The sequence below is a fragment of the Zeugodacus cucurbitae genome, chromosome 6 (genome assembly GCF_028554725.1).
Source record: "Zeugodacus cucurbitae isolate PBARC_wt_2022May chromosome 6, idZeuCucr1.2, whole genome shotgun sequence".
Taxonomy (NCBI): Eukaryota; Metazoa; Arthropoda; class Insecta; order Diptera; family Tephritidae; genus Zeugodacus; species Zeugodacus cucurbitae.
The window spans coordinates 1,570,792-1,592,541 of NC_071671.1; the positions used below are offsets into that span (position 1 = coordinate 1,570,792).

At 39.3% G+C, this 21,750-nt stretch overlaps 2 protein-coding genes across 3 annotated transcripts in view; one reads left to right on the top strand and one right to left on the bottom strand.

Moving 5' to 3' along the window:
• The window catches only part of LOC105213483 (metabotropic glutamate receptor 2), a 192,501-nt gene that overhangs the window by 27,645 nt on the left and 143,106 nt on the right, over positions 1 to 21,750 (bottom strand). Inside the window, exon 2 of one of the 2 annotated variants that reach the window (XM_054233138.1) lies at positions 2,812 to 5,176. The exons of the other annotated variant lie outside the window; for it this stretch is intronic. Coding sequence (XP_054089113.1) covers positions 2,812 to 4,573 — 1,762 coding nt within the window. The 5' untranslated portion in view covers positions 4,574 to 5,176. The remainder of the gene's footprint in view (positions 1 to 2,811; positions 5,177 to 21,750) is intronic. 2 annotated transcript variants of the gene reach the window in all.
• LOC105219793 (maltase A2-like) lies at positions 9,679 to 12,002 on the top strand. The gene is made up of 6 exons (XM_011196946.3): positions 9,679 to 10,210; positions 10,280 to 10,656; positions 10,725 to 11,031; positions 11,090 to 11,406; positions 11,466 to 11,594; positions 11,660 to 12,002. Exons 1-6 carry the CDS (start codon positions 9,710 to 9,712, stop codon positions 11,730 to 11,732), a joined length of 1,704 nt encoding a protein of 567 aa, XP_011195248.2. The 5' UTR covers positions 9,679 to 9,709; the 3' UTR covers positions 11,733 to 12,002.

The window sequence follows — 21,750 nt, forward strand, 5'->3', positions numbered from 1 at the left end:
TACGAGACTTGGGCACACAAATGGCAAGTCGTGCTAATTGCATGCTGCAGTGATTGAATGATTGCATAAATTAATTAAAATAACATTGCATTTGTAGATATGCAAATACAGCAATTCGAAATTCATCAAATTTTGACTCAAAAAAGTCAAATCAAAAGGCATACAACAGAAATGTTAGCAGCAGAAAATCAAAACTGCGTTGTCGCCTCTAGAGAATACATGTGTTCCACAAGTTCAGTCGTCCACTTTATATTTATTTTCGCTACTTTTTACGTCAGTCTAATTCATACTGTTTTTATCTAGATTGCCTCTTTCATGTTATCTTGATTTGATTTGCCGCTTTTTATTTGTCTAACATTACACAGCAGTGATTTCGCACAAGTCATTAGGCGAACTTAATTTCACATTAAAACGGTAATGGCGAGGCAGAACAGCAGAGAAATGCGAACGACGAAGTAGGCAACATAAAGAGACAACAATAAAACAAAAATGTGCACGAAATAAATAAATAAAGAGAAAATTTGCTGTGCTCGGTTATACGAGAGAAAGAAAGTAAAAAAATTAAAAAAAAATCTAAAAAGGAAATCTCAAACAAGTAGTGGCAAAGTCAAATGGTAATGGGAAAACTTGCCAAGTCAATTGAAAACAAAAAAAAAATAAAACAAGAATTAAATAGAAAAACAACAACGCACTTATTGAACAAAGTTTACGCTGTGACCGCAGCCACTAACCTGCCACATGCCACAGGTCATATTAACTGAAATTAGTTGAGGCGAAGTAGAAACAACAAAAAAAAAAGAAGAGAGCGCGTTAAGCCAGCCAGCCAGCCAGCCAGCCAGCCAGCGATGTTGAGCGTATTCCCAGTTGCCAATAAAAAGGAAATTAACTATACACAGACCCGCCACGCGTTGCAGGAACATGTGCAATGTGTGGCGAGCTTAGCCGCAGCCCAATTGTAATCGCAAAAGCTCGTTAGACCAACGCACACCAACTCGCACACACGCACTTCCGAGTAAATTGTTGGACGTGCGGCTAAAAGCAGGGCACGTCGCTGGGGAAAACACTAGGCGGATAGAGGCAAACCAGCGGAAAGATGCAGCCATGAATAATGTGTTTGCCGTTTTATCTACGCACAGCCAGGCGGCGACGGCCAGTAGCGGCTTTGTTTGACGCAAGACTGCAAAACCGAGTCGGCAGTTGCTTGATACCCATAAATTCGCAAATTTAGTGGCCGGCAGGAAATTTTGGCGCGACAAAGTATTGAATTAAGGCTAATAAAAACTGATATGAAAGCGATTTCCTAGCGTGTGCGCGGCTGCCGCAGCGATCGACTATGATTACAAGAAACCCCCATTGAATGCTTATTACATGAATACCCGAGTGTACGCTCATGCTCGTGTAAATATCGAAAATGAAATTTATGTCAAATACACAAGCACTTGCCGACTGCCGCTGTGTGCATATCTGTGAAAGTAAGCGTAGAAAAAAAAAAGCTTTTAATAACAAACGCCCACTCACATACGAGTATATCGTATGACTGTGACATAAACCATGCGCAAAGTGGCCGATGTGCCAATTTCATGTTAGCAAAGTGCCAATAATGGCAATTTTTCACACCACAGCTGCTTTGGCGACGGCTATATCCAAGGCAAAAAAAAAAAACAAAAAAACACACATCGACACCTTGTAGCAGATACTGAAGAAAGCCAATCTCGAAGTTGAGATGTGAAGAGATGAGTTGAGTTAGCTTGAGTTCACTGACTGAGCTGCTGGCTTGTCGTCGCGCATTAGTATCAATTGGGCCAATAATGAAATTAGCCAAATCACAACAAATGCCAACGCTTGCATAAATTCACTAACACATCACTACAACAATTTGCTTTTGTTGTTCTTATTTTCTATGTGTGAATTGCCGAAAGAAAGTCCTGAGTGTTGTTCGCCAAATGAATATGAGCCATCTATGCATACGTATTGGCATCAGCATGAGCATGTAAACACATATTATTATTTACACAAATATTCAAGCCAAAAACAAACACTAACAAATATTCTATTACACATACAATGGCAGCATAAACGCGTGGGGAAATCGAATCTGCAAGCCAACCGCAGCCGAACAAAATTCGCCAGCTTTACTGTGGCCCACAGCGTAGCAGGTTCGACGCTGTCGTTTTGGTGACAACAAAATCTATGCTCATATTGTTGTTGTTGTTGTTGTTGTGCTCGCCATACTTATTAGTTTGTTGTTATCGCATTACATGCATGAATGTTTCAGCGTCGTTTCTCATGTCTCATGTCTCATGTCTTTCTAATCTCCATAATATCACTGCTTGTGCAAAGTTATGGCTGCTCGCAAGAAGAGCGAAATATGATGCAGCATTTTATGAGAAATTGTCTGTGTGAGCTGCTGTGTGAGCTGCTGTGCTCTCTGTAGCATGCAGAGCAGATTTCTGTTATTGCTTTTTCATGGGAACTCGCTTCATGGACAACGCGCTGTGGTGCTTTTGTTGAGACTCATGGCAATATAGAAGAGTGAAAAGTAGCATTTAACGAAATTATTGTGCAATAATTAAGAGTTTCTAAATTGAATAGGGAAATGTGCTCATGAGGTGTATAAGCTTCTAGCTTGCCACATGCTGACAGTCTATTTTATGAAGCTTACTTCTTCTATGCAAATAAAAATGCTTGTAGGAAGGTTTTCGATGGTATACGAAGATCTCTTTCGCTATAGTTCGGAACTAAGGAAAAGATAATTTCGAAAGAAATTTTTGTCTTCATTACAGACACCTTCTTAGAATCGCCACAACTTACCCTTGATAAAGTCAACCGCCATCTCCAGTCCGTACGAGTCCTTATCGCAATCGTCCAAAATGTGTGCACCCAGCGTGATGTTCGGCAGCAGTCCCGCCTCGTTGATGCGATCGATGGTGTAGAGCATGGCCTCGAGCGCCTGTATGCCTCCTTGCGGCATTATTGGTCCACACATGATGGTGTCCTCACGTGAATGCACCATCATTAGGCCGCCGAGTATGACGTCTCCCTCGACGATGGCCTCGCGCTTGACGGGCCAATGCCGTTGCGGTTGTATGGCGAGCATACGCTGCACATGTTGTTCATAATTGAAATCCTCCGAATCGGGCAGCGAACGAAATACCTTGCCACCGCCGCCAATGCGACCGAATGCGGCTGCTGTGTAGGGTAGCTGTGTGAGCGTCGGTAGTGCGGTGTGTCGACCGCGATGACGTCCCGAACGCGGCATTGCATGCAGTTCGGCTTCGGCCGCATAGGTTTGCCATTTGTTGGTGTGTTCGCCGAAGACGGACTCATGTCTGTGTGTGGCTTCGATGTCCCGCAACGGTGGGCTGTCGATTGCCACAACGCTATGTTTTGGTTGTTTAGTTGCAGCCTCGGCAGGCAGGTATTGTTGTGTTGGTTTTACATGCAAGTCGTGTTGGCCTGTAGCTGGCTTTGTCTCCGTTAGATAGGTGTAATTTCCGTGCAACATACTTCCCGGCATCACATCCGGCGCATTCATACCTTCTTCACTCATGAATTCCCACGAATTCGCTAGTCTTGCATGTTCTTCGCTGTCTGCTGGTGCAGCGTTGTACCACAATGCATTGCCGTCATTATTGGTGTCGTCGTTCTGATAGTGCCAATCGTGTGTCTCAGCAAACTCAATGGAAGCAGGAAATTCAAACTCAGCACTCGCTCTGTTGTTTGCTTGCCCATCAGCATCCAGGTATTTACGCACATCTGTCCCAACGCCGTGCTTACGTTTCGATTGCCCCTCATGGCGCTGGTGTTTGTGCTGCCTGTGTCGGCTATCGGACCTCGCATATTGCCTGCGCTTGTGGTGATTCGCTTTGTGTTTGTGCTTGCGTTGTTGATGCTGCTGCCTCAGATGGCGTGCATTGTTGCCGTGTCGCTTGTGCTTGTGCGGACGCTGCCGGGACTGCACGTCAGCTGCTGTTGACTTGTGCTGCCAGCGGCTGGACGGCCGCCGCAAATGGTGCCCAACTCGTTGCTGTTTATGCTGATGTGCGGTGGCCAACTGCAGCGTCGCTGAGCTCTGCGCACCTTTTCCAATTATCAACGGCCTATATGGCTGCTCCAAATCATCACTCGCACTGTGTCCATTCACATTTGCTTGCTTAATTTGCTCTTGTTGGCTATATATAACTGCCGACGGCTGCTTCGCATCCATGCCGATGAAGCTCTCCACTTGCCTAGCTTTCATTTGCTGCCAACGCAATTCGAATTCGGCCTCTGTGGCCATCTCCGGCGCTGTGCCCCACTGCTCATTGATATCGCCTACGACTTGCGCACTGGCCGTGTTTTCATCATTTTCACTTGCATAGCTCATTAACTTGCTAAGATTATCTGCTGCAGCTGCTGCTGCTGCCGCGTCAGTGTCCAGCTCATGGCCAGCGCTCAGTGGCGTTACCGCTGTTGTTGCGGCAGCCAGCGGGGCGTGACATCGACCGGTGGGCAACATGACAAAGACAACAACAAAGAGGTAAACTCGTAAAACTCGGCACACCGTTGCTTCGCATTTTGGTGTCATTTTCATTGGCAGCGCTTGCTTAGTGCGGCTGTTTGTCTTTGATTTGTTGCTAAATTGGTTTGCCTACTTTCAGGCTGTGCTCGGCACGTAAACCAAAGTTAATTGAAATATGCTAACGGTATGTTGTTTTCAACTCAGTTTGTTGTGGTGTTGTGTGTATGCGTCACCGTTTTGAGTTTCGTTGCACGTAATTATCTTGTATTCGATTTGCAGCTGTTGTTGCTGTGTTTGCATTGTGTTCGTGTCAATGGATATGTTTGGGTATTGAGGGCGGTGTATTTACGTTTCCTTTGTTTAAATGAGCGCGCACGTTCAGTTGGCATTTACTGGGACTTCAAACAGGTCTATGTAAGTTGATTAGTTCGTTTCAGATTTTAATATTTTTTGTTGTAATTTTCACTAGCTGGCTTTGCAGCTGCACGGAAGCCCATATGCTTTTCATGTGCGAAATTTATACATTTGCAATGTACAATTCAGTTCATTTGTCACTTATTACACTGTTCAACTTTTTGTAGATTTTTTGTGATAACATCTTTTTTTCTTTTTAGGCATGTTTTTGAATAATTTGATTTAATATTTTTTTTTAATTTTAGAGGTGTTTATTTTTTTCTGGAAAATTTATTTTTTTCATTTATTAATTCGAACCTTAAATTGGTCACTTTTTGTAATTAATGACAAGTTCATTTTTCAACATTTTAATTTTTTATATTAGGTCTACAACTTTCGCCTTTTTTTCTTGTAAATTTAAGTTTTTTTGTATAAAAAGGTTTACAAATATCAGCCCGCACGTTTCTTGGAATTAAAAAAGAAAAGCAAAATTTCCCGCAAATATGTCGAGAATTCGGCTCCAAAAGTGATATTTTCAGTTGAGAATAAGTTTGGGATGCAAACAGATCTCTACAAATATTTTGTTGGGTTAATGTTGACACAAATGTCCAAGATCGATATAAAACGATTTAATCGATTTAATCGACCAGTGCTTGACCCTAGAGACATCTATTGGAAAACGGCGGTAGCAAATTTTGTAGACCAATATATATGTATATCATTCAAATAACCAAATAGCAGAGTATTCTATGAAATATTTGTTTTTTTGTTTCAGAGATCTCAAATTGTAGTTATTGCAATATATGTGAGGATTTTTAATTAAAAAAAAATAAAATTCCATCAATTCTTTTTCTAGAAAACACACAAGAAACTTTCAAATTTAATAATAATATTCCCTAAGCCTTATACTCTCTAATATCATTGCCTGTTATATTCCATTTTGCTTTTATCTTCTAAACAACGTACACACAAAAACATTCCTGAATTTTGGTTAGAATAATAAGATTATCACACAAATTGCGTTGATAGCTCACCAAGCGCATATAGACAAGTATGTGACCCAAACTTGGTTTCTTGGGTTATGTACAAATAAATAATCCACAATTTATATGTCTACAAACAATTTGTCATCTGAAATTATTTTATCCTGTAAAAAATCATCTTCCCCTCAGAAAAAGTAGATAATAAGCTTAAATGAGTAATAGCGATGACAATAATAACATAGGACGCACATTTTTGTGTTAATATGAGCGCAATTTGCCGGAGCGTAATGCGAAATGAAGCAATTTGTCAGCGCCGCAAATGAGTATCTGCTTAGTGCATGCAAAAAACTATGCAAATACACAGACAAAAACATGTCTAAGAGCACGTGAGTAAAAGTAAAACAGTGAAATATAATTTTCAATGTATGAAAATGGTGCTAGCAATGAGAGTTCAAATGAATATGATGGTAGAGAGTAAGATCATAGAAGGTATTGCTTTATGGAGAACACTGAATACCGCATTAGTTTAGGAAATAATATAGTATAAGAGTAGGTTCTTAATGACACTTCATAAGAACTTCATACTAACACACTCCATTTTAATATATTATATTTTATTTCATAAGGTTTGGTTAACTCCGGGAGGTTCTAAACATGTATCATATAAGTGAGAGCTTAAAGGTGTTCAGTATTTCTATAAATATATAAATATGCAGCCATTTTATTACTAATTAAAGCCACTTCCAAAGCTTTTTCATATTTCACTCATGCACACTATATATATACCTCAGCATGGCTTACGACCAATGATTCCCTATACAAAAATCCAATACTTAACGATACGTGAAATTTCTGGCATTAATCCAGCGCAAAACGCCTACGATAATAAACAAGTTTTGCGAGCGCGGACACAATCAGCAAGCATGGTAATGTAAGCCTGCTTGAAGCGCCTTTGAAGCAGATAATGTGCTGAGATCAAGTAAATGATGGATGTTATGCCATAAAGTTCGGAAGCACGCGCGCGCGCAAACAGGCATATAACCTAATAATAACGCGAGGCGATTATTATTTCACCCACACAGCAGCAGCGGCAGCGGCAGCGGCGTGAAAGCGAAAGTGGTGTGAGTGTCAGTGAGTATAATAACTCAAAAAAGCAAAAAAAAAAAGAAGAAAAAAGGCGCAAAGCTTGTTGAAGTAGCGCGCCGACGTGCGTTGATGAGTTCGCTTGTACAGTTATTTATTTAATGACCCATCATGCGATTGAGTTAAAGAGATAAACGCAAGTAATCTGCGTAATTGCGAATGGCCAAAGTGGCGGCCGAAAGGGTGTAGCGGCGAAGTGCGTTAAGAAGTTCTTTCTGCTAGTAGCTTGTCTGCTTGCCTGCTGCTGCGTGAATTAATGTACCGTTAATGTGGCGTTGATTAGTTTCGCTATCGCGATGCAAATGAAATAAAAAGAAGACGACAAAGAAGACGAAAACGAAATAGAATTTTGACGAAGTTGGGAAGAAGCAGCGACTTGAACTTCAACATTCACGCCAACGGCGTCTAATTTAACTTTAGCTTTAGTTAAATATCACAAAACAAGTTGATAGTGAATCGCTGGTGTAGCAAAAAGTTTGGCGAGATTAGTTTGCGCTTGCCGGAAAGAAAAGAAAACGCTTGCGAAACCACAAAATTAGTGAAGCTGATTGCTTTCGCGCCTTGAAGTGGACGAAAAGTTGTCAAAACTTCACAATTGGAGATGAGTTTTAGTCACTCGCTATCCCAGTGTAGAGTGCGAGTCTCTTGGTTAAAATATTTTGTAGTAATAAATTATTAGGTCTACAACTTTGCTTCTGCCGTTTTCCAATAGATGTCTCTAGGGTCAAGCACTGGTCGATTAAATCGATTAAATTTGGTCCCATATTTATTGCCAACACTGTATGAGTTCGTTATGGTTACTAGTAACATTTAAAAGCAATTTGTTTACATTCGATTGAACTTAGTGGGATCTACCGATCGTAAATCATATTTGTGGTAGAAATGTAGGCTGAAGTAGTGCAGATTAGATTGCTTACCGATCAGTGTCAAGTGAACTGATTGTAAGACCGGTTGTAATTTGTAAACTTAGTAACGGTAAACAGTATCTGACCTTGATGTTTTAGGCATGCTTGCTGATACACGTGAGTAGTTGAGAGTAAGCAATGTATGACGTATAGCAACACTGAGATTGCAGAGAGCAATACTGTTATCTCTGTTATGCTCTGCATAATTTGCTATCTTACTCTCTCGTAGAATTCTTAACTTAAGTGAACAAGTCTCCCTGGATATGAATGTCTTTGTGTCAATAAATAGTTCGCACTCTTAACAGGCAATGTCAAGCACAAGCACTGCAGAGTGCAACATTGTGTTGCAAGTAATTTTGAGCTAGTTCTGAAAGTGTTGCAGCTGTTCAACACAAATAACAATAAAATGGGCTGAGTAAAAGTAAAAACAAAAGCAAAATGTACGTACGAGATTTTCATAAATATATTTTCATACACACACACATACACTGTTGCTGCCGCATTTCTACGCAATCCCCATTGGATCGATAAAGGAAATGTAAATACAAAGTAGAAACTCAAAACATATAACCATATAAATTTATGTAAATACATAAGTGCGCTTAATGTGCATATGCAAATTTTCTACGCACAACTGTACCCACAAATATACATTTGTAGGTTTGTATGTGTGCACATATATATACAACTCTCGTGACAGCTTGCTCGCCGAACTAGTCACAAGTTGCCGAGCGCAAAATCTCCAATCTCCAATCTCTTCGGCAACAAATTGACGTTCAAGTGTAAGCCAAACATAAAAATCGAAAAAATTTCGAGAGACGAGTGGCAGTGGCAAAAACAATGCATGCTGCATGCTGCATTATAAAGAAATTTAATTTACTTAAATGCATGAAAGATGTCAGAAACTTCAGCGTCTTGCTTTGATGATGTTTTCGTGTTGCCGAGAACAAAGCACCAAAGACAGTAGAAGAAGAAAATACGTGTTTCTAGCAAAGTTTAGCTAGTAGAGATGCAAGTTAAAGCTGGATTGTAGACTAAGAAATAAATTTATATTAAGGAAGAAAGTTCATTGTTAGGGTGTGCTTTGTTTTATACGAGCAACACTTTTAGTAAAGCATTTCTGGAGAATTCAAATGAAAATTTCGGAAAACTCATTAATTTAAGTGCTGATTCTTGAAAACCCATTATGTTGGTGATGGTTGTAGAATATTTGAGGAGAATTCTAATTAATGGATAACGGAGATAATAATATGAATAGTTCATGGAACCCTTAGCGTCTTGGAAACTTACTGCCACTGTATTTCAAATAATGAAAATGTTCTGTTCTTCAATAACTGTGGAAAGTTGATAGCGAGTTAATTGACGCGAGATAACATTATACCTACAGCTGTTAGACACCCTACGAATATGAGTGGCCCAATTACACATATGTTAATTCATAATTTTTAAAATCTTCACCCAAATATTACACAGTGGTTAGCTGCCATAAATATTGATAAGATATTGCTTGAATAACTTCAATGATTTATAAAAATTTAATTTTTTTCAGCTGGCGCTTGAAGTAGTTTTCCTCTCATTAGTTCTTCACATATTTGTAAACAATCGTATGTATGGCTAATGTTGCTTATGACCGATAACGCTTAAGATAGTTATATCTTCAACAACAATCGTCTAACAATTTAAGGATGACCCACTCATTGCCAGCTGATGGCTGATAGCAGTCTAGTCTGGGCGGGTATAAAACCAGAAGTGGGTGCTTCGATGGTCACTCAGTTGCCGACGTGATGTCTTCCGTGTCACTTCTTGTATTACCAATTCTTTTGCTTTGCGCTTGCAGCGCTTTCGCGGCCAGTGAGGTCGATTGGTGGGAGGCCGCCACGCTCTACCAGATCTATCCGCGTTCGTTTATGGATAGCGATGGCGATGGTGTGGGCGATTTGAATGGCATTACCTCGCGGCTGGCGTTCCTCAAGGAAATAGGCGTGACGGCCACTTGGCTATCGCCCATCTACGACTCACCGATGGCTGACATGGGTTATGATATTTCAAATTTCACGAAAATTTACCCAGTGTTCGGCACGATGGAGGATTTTGATGCCATGGTGGCGAAGGCGCATGAATTGGGGTTGAAGATCATTTTGGATTTTGTGCCCAACCACTCGAGCGATGAGTGTGAGTGGTTCCAGAAGTCGATAAAGCGTGAGGATGGTTACGACGATTTCTATATATGGGACGATGGTAAGATCGACGCAGAAACGGGTAAACGTGTACCGCCAAGCAATTGGGTGAGTGCCATCTACAAATATTACTAAATCATGCTTTTACACGATCTCCCATGTGTTATATTCGTGCAGAACTCGGTTTTCGGTGGACCGGCGTGGACCTGGAACGAGCAGCGTCAACAATACTATTTCCACCAGTTCTTATCCAAGCAACCGGATTTCAATTTCACCAGTCCCATGGTGCGCCGCCATCTAATCGAGGTCTTGACATTTTGGCTGGAACGCGGCGTTGACGCTTTTCGCATTGACGCAGTGCCGCATTTTTACGAACTGCGTTTAGCGAATGGCACATACCCGGATGAGCCCGTTAGTGGGCTCACCAATGACACAACAAAACACGACTACTACACACACATCTACACCAAGGACCAACCAGAGAATATCGAATTACTCTACGAATGGCGTGAGTTTTTGGACGAATTCCAGCGCCAACATGGCGGCGACACACTGTGAGTCCACTTGGTATGTGGCAAGTATAAATATTGTCACTAAACGGATATGTCTCTCTCCCCTGCAGCGCTATGGTGGCTGAGGCCTATGCCCCCATCGAAGTCTTAAGCGACTACATCAACAATGGCACACATGTCGGCAGTCAATTGCCGATGAATTTCAACTTTATACAGCTGCGAGACACCGCAACGGCAAAAGACGTTGAACGGCTTGCCAATCACTGGATGGATGTGATGTGGACCCGGCACAAGACAGCCAATTGGGTTATCGGCAATCACGACAACAGTCGGCCCGCGACACGCATCGGTGAAAAACGCGCTGATATGATGACAATTGTAACGCACGCGTTGCCTGGCACATCCGTCACATATTATGTAAGTGTTGAAGTTTTCCATGGAAATCTTAAGTAAGTCTTTGAACACTCAATCACAGGGCGATGAAATTGGCATGCCCGATTTAGCGACTGAATGCACGCCCACCAATTGTGACTTCCGTGATCCCGAGCGTACGCCAATGCAGTGGGATTCCACGAAAAACGCCGGCTTCAGCGCGGGCAACTCAACATGGCTGCCCGTCAATCCAAATTACAAGCTGCTCAATGTACAGCGACAGCGAGGCGTGGCACGTAGCACTCTGCAGATATTCAAGAGCATGTCAGCGCTCAAGAAAACGCCTGCCTTCAGGGCGTTCAAGGAGGAGGGCGGTTTCTCGTATGGTGCTTTGACAGAGCAAGTCTTTCAAATTGTCAGGTGGGTTGGAAGCCTTTACTGTTGTTGTAGTGTGTCATAAATGGATTATTATTCTCTAGAACTGCGCCAAATCTCGAGGAGTATCGTGTGTTGGCCAACTTTGGCGGCCAGGTCGAGCGTTTGGATGACTTGACGAACAAAACGATGGAGTATGTCATAGTTACTTCACACTCGCCGCACAGAGTTGGGTAAGTTTGAACGCTGTTTTACTGAGAAGCGCATTTGATTAATATCATTTTCTTTGCAATTTCAGCGCCAAAGTCGATCTGAGCAAACGCATTTACTTAATGCCTTACGAAACTGTGGTGCTGCGCTGGGCTGCCTGAAGTATCTTTAAGTAATCACTGGCGTTAACTCAGCAAGTCTCATAGGTTTCATAAGTTATTTTCTAAACAAAAACTCCATTTTATGTCCCATCCCACATTGGAAAAGTTGATGGAAGACAACTCTACGAATCAAAAATCTGTCGATATCTAGCTTCCGTAGATATTCTCTATTTATGCAACGCATTATTCAGCCACTCTAAGGCGTTGTGATTGATTGCGCTGCCGCAAATTTATTTATTGATATGCAGATGTTAAGCAAAAAAAGTAAAAATAAAAAAAAAATAAGTAAAAGAGATTCCATTTTTATTTGAGCACATCAACGCGCATTTCATTCCATGTCAATATAATTCTATTTCTAATTTTTTTCTGCACCCACATAAGCAAAGTCGATCCATTAACTGGCTTATACAATATATATGCAAGGATTTGTGTGTAACCGCTTTCTACTGAACAACTTTCAGTAGAATACAGCACACAATTTGAGGGAAATGCAAAAATTTGCGCACATAAAAATTACAAATTAGCCAATTCAAGTTGAACCCCCGCCCACCGGCACTCCGGCTGCTGTCACACACACACACAACAAGTGCACGCGTACACACTTCCCTCACAGATGTGCTGTTAGCAAGTTGTAGACAAGTGCGTAAATGCTTGACTTTGACATATGCATGAAAAGGGAGGGGACATTGCTTTAACAACGTCGCCTAACATGACATGACGAACTGTGTTGTTTTGTTGTTGTTGCCAAGGCAAAAAATGTAATAAAATTGGCTGATTCACATTTTTGTGAAAGGTGTAGAATATTAATATGACGACATGTCGACGAAAAAACACGGCAAACGGAAAATGAAAACTCCGCGCAGCGCAGCTGTGACAATAAAATTGAGGAAAAGTGATGAACAACGCTGTAAATATGCGCCTGCTGATGGCAATTTAAGTACCCGTTGCATAACAGTTAGGCGCTTTAAAGGCAAGCGGCAAAAGGTGTGTGCCCTAAAGCAGGCAAGCGAACAAAAAATATTTACAACAGCACACACATAAATATATTTGATTACATACGTTTGTAGAGGCATAAATATTGTTGGCGCAGTATATTTATAATTTGATCCTTTTCAAATGTGTTTCACATGAGCAATTGCCAGCAACAACCATAGCTGGCAATCGCGTTTGCAAGTGAAAAATAATGGCATTGCTTGTGTAACACATTTTTCCACTCAATACAAGAGCTAATGTGTGCGACCCCATTTTTGCTTATCAACGCAAAGCGCAAGTAAGTAATAAGCCAGCGTGCCACATGGCGTATGAGTAACATGCGAGTGCGGGCGCATTGCTGCAATTAGCGCGTTAGTGAGTGGCCCTTACGCTATTAAGGCGCAACAGAATTAAGCACATAGCTTTAGAATAGGTTTGAATATTACGAATTAATTCAACTTCAACATAAATTGGCTATATAATATGCTTTAAGTGCTATCTGCCCTTAACTAAGCTTTTCTACCTATCTCTTAAACAAGGTATTTTTCGGTCAATGTGGAAAAACTCTTTTATAATACCTTTGCATAAATGTGGAGTTAGATCATCTCTTGAGGACTATAGGGGGATAGCTAAAATGTCAGCTATAGCCAAACTTTTTGAAGCTATTGTCACTGACCAAATAACTTTCTTAATCTCTCCTTTAATTTCATTTTCTCAGTATGGATTTTGTAAAGGGAAATCTACAGTAACAAACTGGCTTGAATTCGTAAACCAAGTGTCAATGGGTTTTAGGGATAATAAGAATACTGATGTTATATATACAGACTTTAGTAAAGCATTCGATAGAGTAAACCACTCAATTCTTTTTCAAAAACTGGATCTTCTTGGTTTTCAACCAAGACTTCTTAATTGGGTATCCTCAAATCTTACTAATAGAAGGCAACAAGTTTTATTTAATAATACATTATCCGATTCAATTAGTGTCACCTCAGCGGTTACACAGGGTAGTCATCTCGGCCCGATTCTGTTATTGTTGTTCATCAATGATATACCTTCCGTAATTAAGTTTTCAGAAATTTTATTATATGCGGATGATGTAAAACTTTTTAAATCATATACTTCTCATAACGAAAGGACTGAGTTGCAATCGGATTTAAATAATTTAGTTACCTGGTGTCACCAAAATGATATGCCACTGAATCTTAAAAAATGTAAAACGATGCTTTTCCCGTAGAACTGTTGATCCTTCTCCCTATGTAATAAATAACTTCAGTTTAGAGCAAGTTTTTGGCTTTGTTGATTTAGGAGTTACTATGGACCCTAAACTAAATTGTAATTCTCATGTAAATTCAATTGTCTTAAAAGCTAAAGGTGCTCTTAGCTTTGTTAAACGTTGGTCTAAAGAATTTAGTGATCCGTATATTACTAAAATTCTTTTTACAACATTGGTAAGGCCTATATTGGAGTATGGTTCTGTGATATGGAATCCTAGCTATCAATCCCATTCTGATAAGCTTGAGTCCGTTCAAAAACAATTTTTACTTTTTGCTTTAGGCCACTTACATTGGGATTCCAGATTGAATCTTCCCCCGTATACTAGTCGTTAAAAACTTATAAACCTTCCCACACTCACCAGTCGCAGAGAAATGCTAGGTATAATATTCCTAGTAAAACTTCTGAATGGTTTAGTTTGTAGTTCATTCCTTTTGTCTGATATTAAGTTTAATGTCCCATTGCGTTCATCTAGGCAGTTTAAATCTTCTAGAACAAAGTTTGAGTTAAACGAACCATTCCGCCAAATATGTCATGATTTTAATTCTCAATCCAGCAAATTTCATCCATCTGACTCAATATTTAGCATCAAAAAACTATTTTTTCTTCTCTTAATAAGTAATATTCAGAAATTTGTAACCTTTTGTTTTTATAAATTTTTAAATCTCAGCTGTTGAAATGTTTCTTTCTGTAGCTGAGCAGTTTGAGAACTGGACGCTTAAAAATCTCTCGCCTTTGTAGACTCAAAATTCCAAATCGCAAATTCCGCTCGTATGCGGATTGCGCCCCACGCGTCGGTTGGGAGGAAGGTAATCGTTTGGTTTTATTAAAAAAAAAAAAAGTTCATAAATTCCTTTGTAAAATAAGCAAATTTTGAAAATTATTTTTTTTCAAGCCTATTAAAAAAAAATAAATAAAAAATGAGTTTAAATAACTGCCGAATATTTGAAATACTGCGAAAGCAAACCGTTTAGATAATAAAAGCGAGTTCATCAAAACATTTTTATGCAAAATATTGACTTAATTGCTTGTAAATATCCCACAGTGCATTGTTTACAGGGCTGGAATTCCGAATTCTGTGAAGAATTGCATTTCATTTCAGTGGAAATTACAAATTTCATATTTTCTCAAAAAAAAAAAAAATTAAATTAAAGTTTAGCATTTTTGCACTTCTGAGTACTATATTGTTATGTTTACATTTTAGACAATTATTTTTGATAGGGAAAAGAACAGTTTTCAGTACGAATTAAAAAAAAAATACTGAATAAATACCATTATATTAAATATTTCCAGCAACATATGAACAATAACTACACTTCATTTCATTAAGGAGAAAACCACAAAACTCACACACTCCAACGCAGCGAGCAACAACCGACCCTAACCGCGTTCGATACACCATTTAATGGTAATCGCTATCGACTGGCTGCGTGACTGACTACAATAAAGTTCAAACTTACTGAATACCGCATTATCGTATTTATCGGCAAATATAGCAAACGGAATGCAACAATTACAATTGCGTTTTATCAAATTTATTTGTCTTTGCGACAATTTAATTGCCGCTAAATGCCGGTAAGCAACTGAAATGCCACAAATCGACACAAGGACTTGAGTAAATAAGCAACTTGCGGTTTATGGGAGAGTTAGCGTACAAGTGGCACAACGCGCAGCGCAGCATACACTCAACAACAACAATAACAACAACAATAATAATGAGGTGGTATAAAGCAACATTGCAGGCACTCGCAAAAGTCAAGTGAAGCATTGTGGCATTGAAGTGGCCACTTTAAGTTTTCCTTTGCACTTTGCTGTTGTTGCTGTGTGTGAACAAGAAAAAAAGCAACACCATTTATATTCTTCAAGTTAACCCCTCGAAAAGTGCTTATACAATTGTGTTTGCATTTCCTTTGTTGTTGCGCTTGTTGTTGTTGTTGTAGCGTAAGCAAATGTGCAAATATTGTCGAAATACATACAATGAAACCACAAGTAGCTTTTGAGGCGCCGACTGAGTGGTGAAAGGTTTGTGGCCGGTAGAGCACGTAATATGTTTTAGCCAAACACACACGCACACACATACTTATATACACACATGTGCTAATGCAAATACATGTGCGTTAGAGTGTGTGTTTGCGTGTGTTGGCACGTACTCTGTGTGCTCTTGTGAAAACAAGTGTTCGCCTACACCTAAAAACATGCCACACACTAATTGAATATTTACCCACTTGGTCGTTGGTAAACAGCAAAACAAAAAAAAAAATAATAACAACAACAAGAAGTGCTCATCAAATAAAATGTAGTGAGTACGCAGTGTGGCATGTGTGGTGGGCAACCGGAAATTTACGTATGCGATTTAACATAAGTTAATTTTTGTCAGTTACAGTTTTTCCTTTGCTCTTATGCCCCCCACTACACAGCACTTTGACACACTCATGCGCCCGCTTCCCCCTTTCTACTTCATTTTGCACCTGCCACACGTGCGCAACAAATAGCAGTTACTTGGAAATACCTTTCACTTTCACTTTCACTTGCGCTGCAGCCGTACACAGCCGCACCTTAATTCCACAATAACTGCTGTCTTTCCATTTGTTTCCGCTGCTTTGTGTGTTGTTTTTGTTTTGGTTCTATCATTGTTTACATGCGTCGGTCGTGCTCCAATTCCTCCGCATTCCACGGCGCTTTGTGTTCTTTCTGTGGCTGTTTGTTTTATCGCCTGCTGTAGCCTAGCTACGCTTTAGCTTGCTTTGCTTCCTTGAAATTTGCTGTCTTCGCTTTTGTTGCTATTGTTCTATGTATTTATAGGCCTTTTGCTTTCGCGAGTCTGCATGTGTGGGTGTTTCAGCGCACGTGCCAATTTTATTTTTGGAGCACTCGGCGGCGCTCGCTCGCTCGTTGTTAGGCTGATATGGGTAGAATTTAACATTGTCTTTTGCTTTATGGAAAGTTAGTGTAATTGTCTTCAATAGAGCTAATTTGACTTAAGATCTAGCAGAGAATGCATTTGAAATACTACTCCTGGCTTCTCATTTATTTTAAATATCCAATAAAGAAAATAGAGGCTTCCACACTATCATTTGATTGAGTTCCTAATGTGGCCGATTCCTACTTGTCTCATCATTGTCACCGAATCTAGGCGCTGTGTCACTACCTAAAAAAATTCACCGCAAATTAGCTTTAAGACCCCTCTTTTTCTAAAAAAAAATCACCTTCATATGAGTTCAAATAAAAATTAAGCGCCGCAGTATAATTAATTGCAAGAGAAGTAAAAGTCTAATAAAATGAAATCAGCTTGATTGGCTCGTTGTAAAGGGTGATTTTTTAAGAGCTTGATAACTTTTTAAAAAAAAAAAACGCATAAAATTTGCAAAATCTCATCGGTTCTTTATTTGAAACGTTAGATTGGTTCATGACATTTACTTTTTGAAGATAATTTCATTTAAATGTTGACCGCGGCTGCGTCTTAGGTGGTCCATTCGGAAAGTCCAATTTTGGGCAACTTTTTCGAGCATTTCGGCCGGAATAGCCCGAATTTCTTCGGAAATGTTGTCTTCCAAAGCTGGAATAGTTGCTGGCTTATTTCTGTAGACTTTAGACTTGACGTAGCCCCACAAAAAATAGTCTAAAGGCGTTAAATCGCATGATCTTGGTGGCCAACTTACGGGTCCATTTCTTGAGATGAATTGTTCTCCGAAGTTTTCCCTCAAAATGGCCATAGAATCGCGAGCTGTGTGGCATGTAGCGCCATCTTGTTGAAACCACATGTCAACCAAGTTCAGTTCTTCCATTTTTGGCAACAAAAAGTTTGTTAGCATCGAACGATAGCGATCGCCATTCACCGTAACGTTGCGTCCAACAGCATCTTTGAAAAAATACGGTCCAATGATTCCACCAGCGTACAAACCACACCAAACAGTGCATTTTTCGGGATGCATGGGCAGTTCTTGAACGGCTTCTGGTTGCTCTTCACCCCAAATGCGGCAATTTTGCTTATTTACGTAGCCATTCAACCAGAAATGAGCCTCATCGCTGAACAAAATTTGTCGATAAACACATTTCGAACCGAACACTGATTTTGGTAATAAAATTCAATGATTTGCAAGCGTTGCTCGTTAGTAAGTCTATTCATGATGAAATGTCAAAGCATACTGAGCATCTTTCTCTTTGACACCATGTCTGAAATCCCACGTGATCTGTCAAATACTAATGCATGAAAATCCTAACCTCAAAAAAATCACCCGTTAATTACACTTAACCATTACGTATGATGCATGTTGAAAACAAAAACAGTAATGAAATTACATTACTTTAGCCATTCACGTCTTCTACTGCATCAAAAAGTATTCATTACAAGCACTCATAAAAGCAAATATATTTTTGTCCGACTGATTTTATGTTTCGACCACAAATTTGCGACTGCCCAGAGTGCTGACTGCGTAAGTAATATCAATTACCTTAGATGTTCTTAGAAGAACAGGAGTAGAGAGAAAATAATTACGGCAAATTGTACAACGAAATTGCAAGAAATGTAATTTCGACAAGAAATGTTCTATGAAAGGTAGACACTCACTGCGTAGTTTTATACTCCCTCAGCTCTCCGAAAATATTTTGAAATAATAAATTAATTATTATTCCGCCGTTTTCCAATAGATGTCGCTAGGATCAAGTACTGGTTGATTAAATCGATTAAATCGTTTTATATCGATCTAGGAAATTTGTGTCAACATTAACCCAACAAAATATCTGTAGAGATTTGTTTGCATCCCAAACTTATTCTCAACTGAAAATGTCAATTTTTGAGCCGAATTCTCGAAATTTGCACGAAATACGCATGCTGCCAGAAAGATGGTCAAAAGTAGTAGCTAGCGACGGCCAATATTTTGAATAACATTTTTGTAACAGTTTTTATACAAAAATTATATTTTATTCAAAAGTAGAGGCAACCCCTTCCTCAATGCAGACTCAGTGAGACCTTGATTTTCAACACTACTATAAATTAAATTCTCGCTAGATCAAGTAACCTTAAAACCATAATTTCAACATTCAACACTTCTGTCGAAAAGCCACGGTCTCGCTCACTCTCTTCTTCACTCCACTCCTGTTACGCAATAAAACGCAGTCCCAGAGACAACATGAGCGCATTCAATCAGTGATATTGCAATTAATAAGTGAATACGCGTTGAACGCGAGAGAGGTGAAGCCGGCGAAAAAGTAATAACTGCGGTTGAAAGATGAATGCTGCTGTGCAGCTGAAGTTGAGCGCGGCGAGATTAATCGCTTGTCAATAACAATGCTACTTTGTTGTAATATCCGTTCGATATTCAATCTCGGCGCTGTCCAATGCCAGGTTGCAGGTTCTTATATTAATTGCTTGTGCGGCCACAATTGCTTGCAATTACTCATTTCCCCCCCACCCACTTGTCGCTTATGCAAGTGCAATTTTACGTTTGTTATTGGTGAATTTAAAGACTCGATGCGCTTTATAATGGTTTATATGGTAGAGGAGAAAATATGAAGATTTTAGTATTTGCTCAGTTAATCAGTGGACAAAAAGCCGTGAATTGTGGATTTTTTATCACTTCTTTCGTGAAAACTTTCTAAATATGTTATTTGCTCTCAAAGTATAGGTAAATTTTTCAAGCTACAAATTCGAAGTAGTGAACGACAATTTGTAAAGCATTAATTCTTATATTGAACCGCTATATTTAATGGCTTTTACTTGGTCAACTATGTATATCTATCCATTGACACAGTTAAATTAATGAGATTGATTGCTTTTGCGTATGCTAATGTATGCAGATACGGCTCGAACTACAACACGCTGCTTTGACAACAACACATTTGTAGTTGTTATTTCATGTTGGGCTTCCAATTCGAATTAGTTTACTGAGTAAGCAAACTGACTACCTTAAAGTAGTTTACACACCGAAATTTACCTGCCAAGTCGTATGTACTTAACTATTCGATGGCGTCTGCAATTTCACTGAATTTACACACTGATGAGTTCGTTCGGAAATTCAATACCTTGTCAATTTCGGTTTTCATGATTTATGCGTTAGCTGCATCAGGAAAATGTTAGATATAATACAGAATTTCATTTGAAATTATGTAGTGATCCGTGCCAGCTTGTTGTTTAAGTAATTATGTGTATCAATTATCATAAACCAAGGACATTTATATTATCAATTTGCTTGGGATACAGGATAAAGGCAACTTACCACCAGATTGAGAATCTCAATTATTTAGATTATATATTTTAATAGTGATATGAAAATCATTTGTGGAATTTTGAAAAATATTCCAACTACAAAATATCTTGAATAATTTGTATAGCTTTTAGTGGGTCTACAAAGTAATGTATTTGATAAATATATATGAGAAGCGTATTGTGTGAAAGACTAAAGCCCACCGTCAACGAACTGATTAGACCTTATCAGTGTGGCTTTAGACCTGGAAAATCGACAATGGACCAGATATTCACCATGCGCCAAATCTTGGAAAAGACCCGAGCGAGAACAATCGATACTCACCATCTTTTTATCGATTTAAAAGCTGCCTTCGACAGCACGAAAAGGAGCTGCCTTTATGCCGCGATGTCTGAATTTGGTATCCCTGCAAAACTAATACGGCTATGTAAACTGACGTTGAGCAACACCAAAAGCTCCGTCAGGATCGGGAAGGACCTCTCCGAGCCGTTCGATACCAAACGAGGCTTCAGACAGGGTGACTCACTATCGTGCGACTTCTTCAATCTATTGCTGGAAAAAATAATACGAACGAGTGGCGCGCTCTGGTGGATTCGGCTATAATCGCTTAAAGCGGTTTCTACGCCAAATATATAGGTATATATGTGAAACATTTTCAACACAATTTAATGCAACTGCAAGCCAGTGCTTTAGTATTTCAACCGTTTTTAAGAGCAATATATTATACACAATATAAATAAATTTTGTTAACTTTTGGCTTGTAAAACATGCCACGAGCATATCCTTAATACATTACACAAACAACTACATGGGCGAGGCGTTGAAAAAACTCAACAAGTTTTTATTATCCGGAATGCAACGAGTAAAAACAACAATTTATTTACAGTTATAATGTCAAACATGAAAGTTCGCTCTCGCTGCTTCACAAATATTTTAAATATTTTATCGACGCGACACTGCAACGCACTTTTTCTGGTTAACGAACAGGGGGGTTCTGGTATGGAATGTAGTTTATTCATATCTATTAAAGGCAGAAAAAAGTTGTGTGCGAACTTTTAACAATCCAGTTGCTATCCACAATCGTACAAGTAACCTTTGGTTTGCGGTTGCTAAAGGTTAACACATGAGTTTATGGACACGTTTGAAGGCAGCAGCAATCTCGAATTTTAACTTTCCTCTTGTCTGTAAGTGAAAGATTGTGCTCCGTGAATGCACAAAAACCACAATTGTAGAGCTTGTGCATATTTAATATGAATTACGAGAGTAGTTTGTTAAATTTCGAAGAATAGCTGAATAGAATGAGGAAAAATTCAAACTAATTTGATATAACATCTATGTACATATGATACGAAGATATTTGAAAATTGATTTCTTGGTAATACTTCTGTTCATGAAAGGGACTTTCACTCACACGAACGTGTTTTCAACCAAATTGACTTTTGTTTTAATATTTTTTATCAAAGAAAGCTATTGTTTGGGATTTCTAATTTGTGAATCTTGTTTTTTGTTTTGATGCTTCTATTTCACCTGCTAAATTCATAAATATATGGCATGTTAGTCATCGAAGGGGT

Bases quoted from the DNA above. Each gene is read 5' to 3' on its own strand.
- LOC105219793 (XM_011196946.3), top strand. From the start codon at position 9,710: ATGTCTTCCGTGTCACTTCTTGTATTACCAATTCTTTTGCTTTGCGCT. The intron at 11,032-11,089 runs GTAAGTGTTGAA...ACTCAATCACAG, and splicing joins GCACATCCGTCACATATTAT to GGCGATGAAATTGGCATGCC. The intron at 11,595-11,659 runs GTAAGTTTGAAC...TTGCAATTTCAG, and splicing joins CACTCGCCGCACAGAGTTGG to CGCCAAAGTCGATCTGAGCA.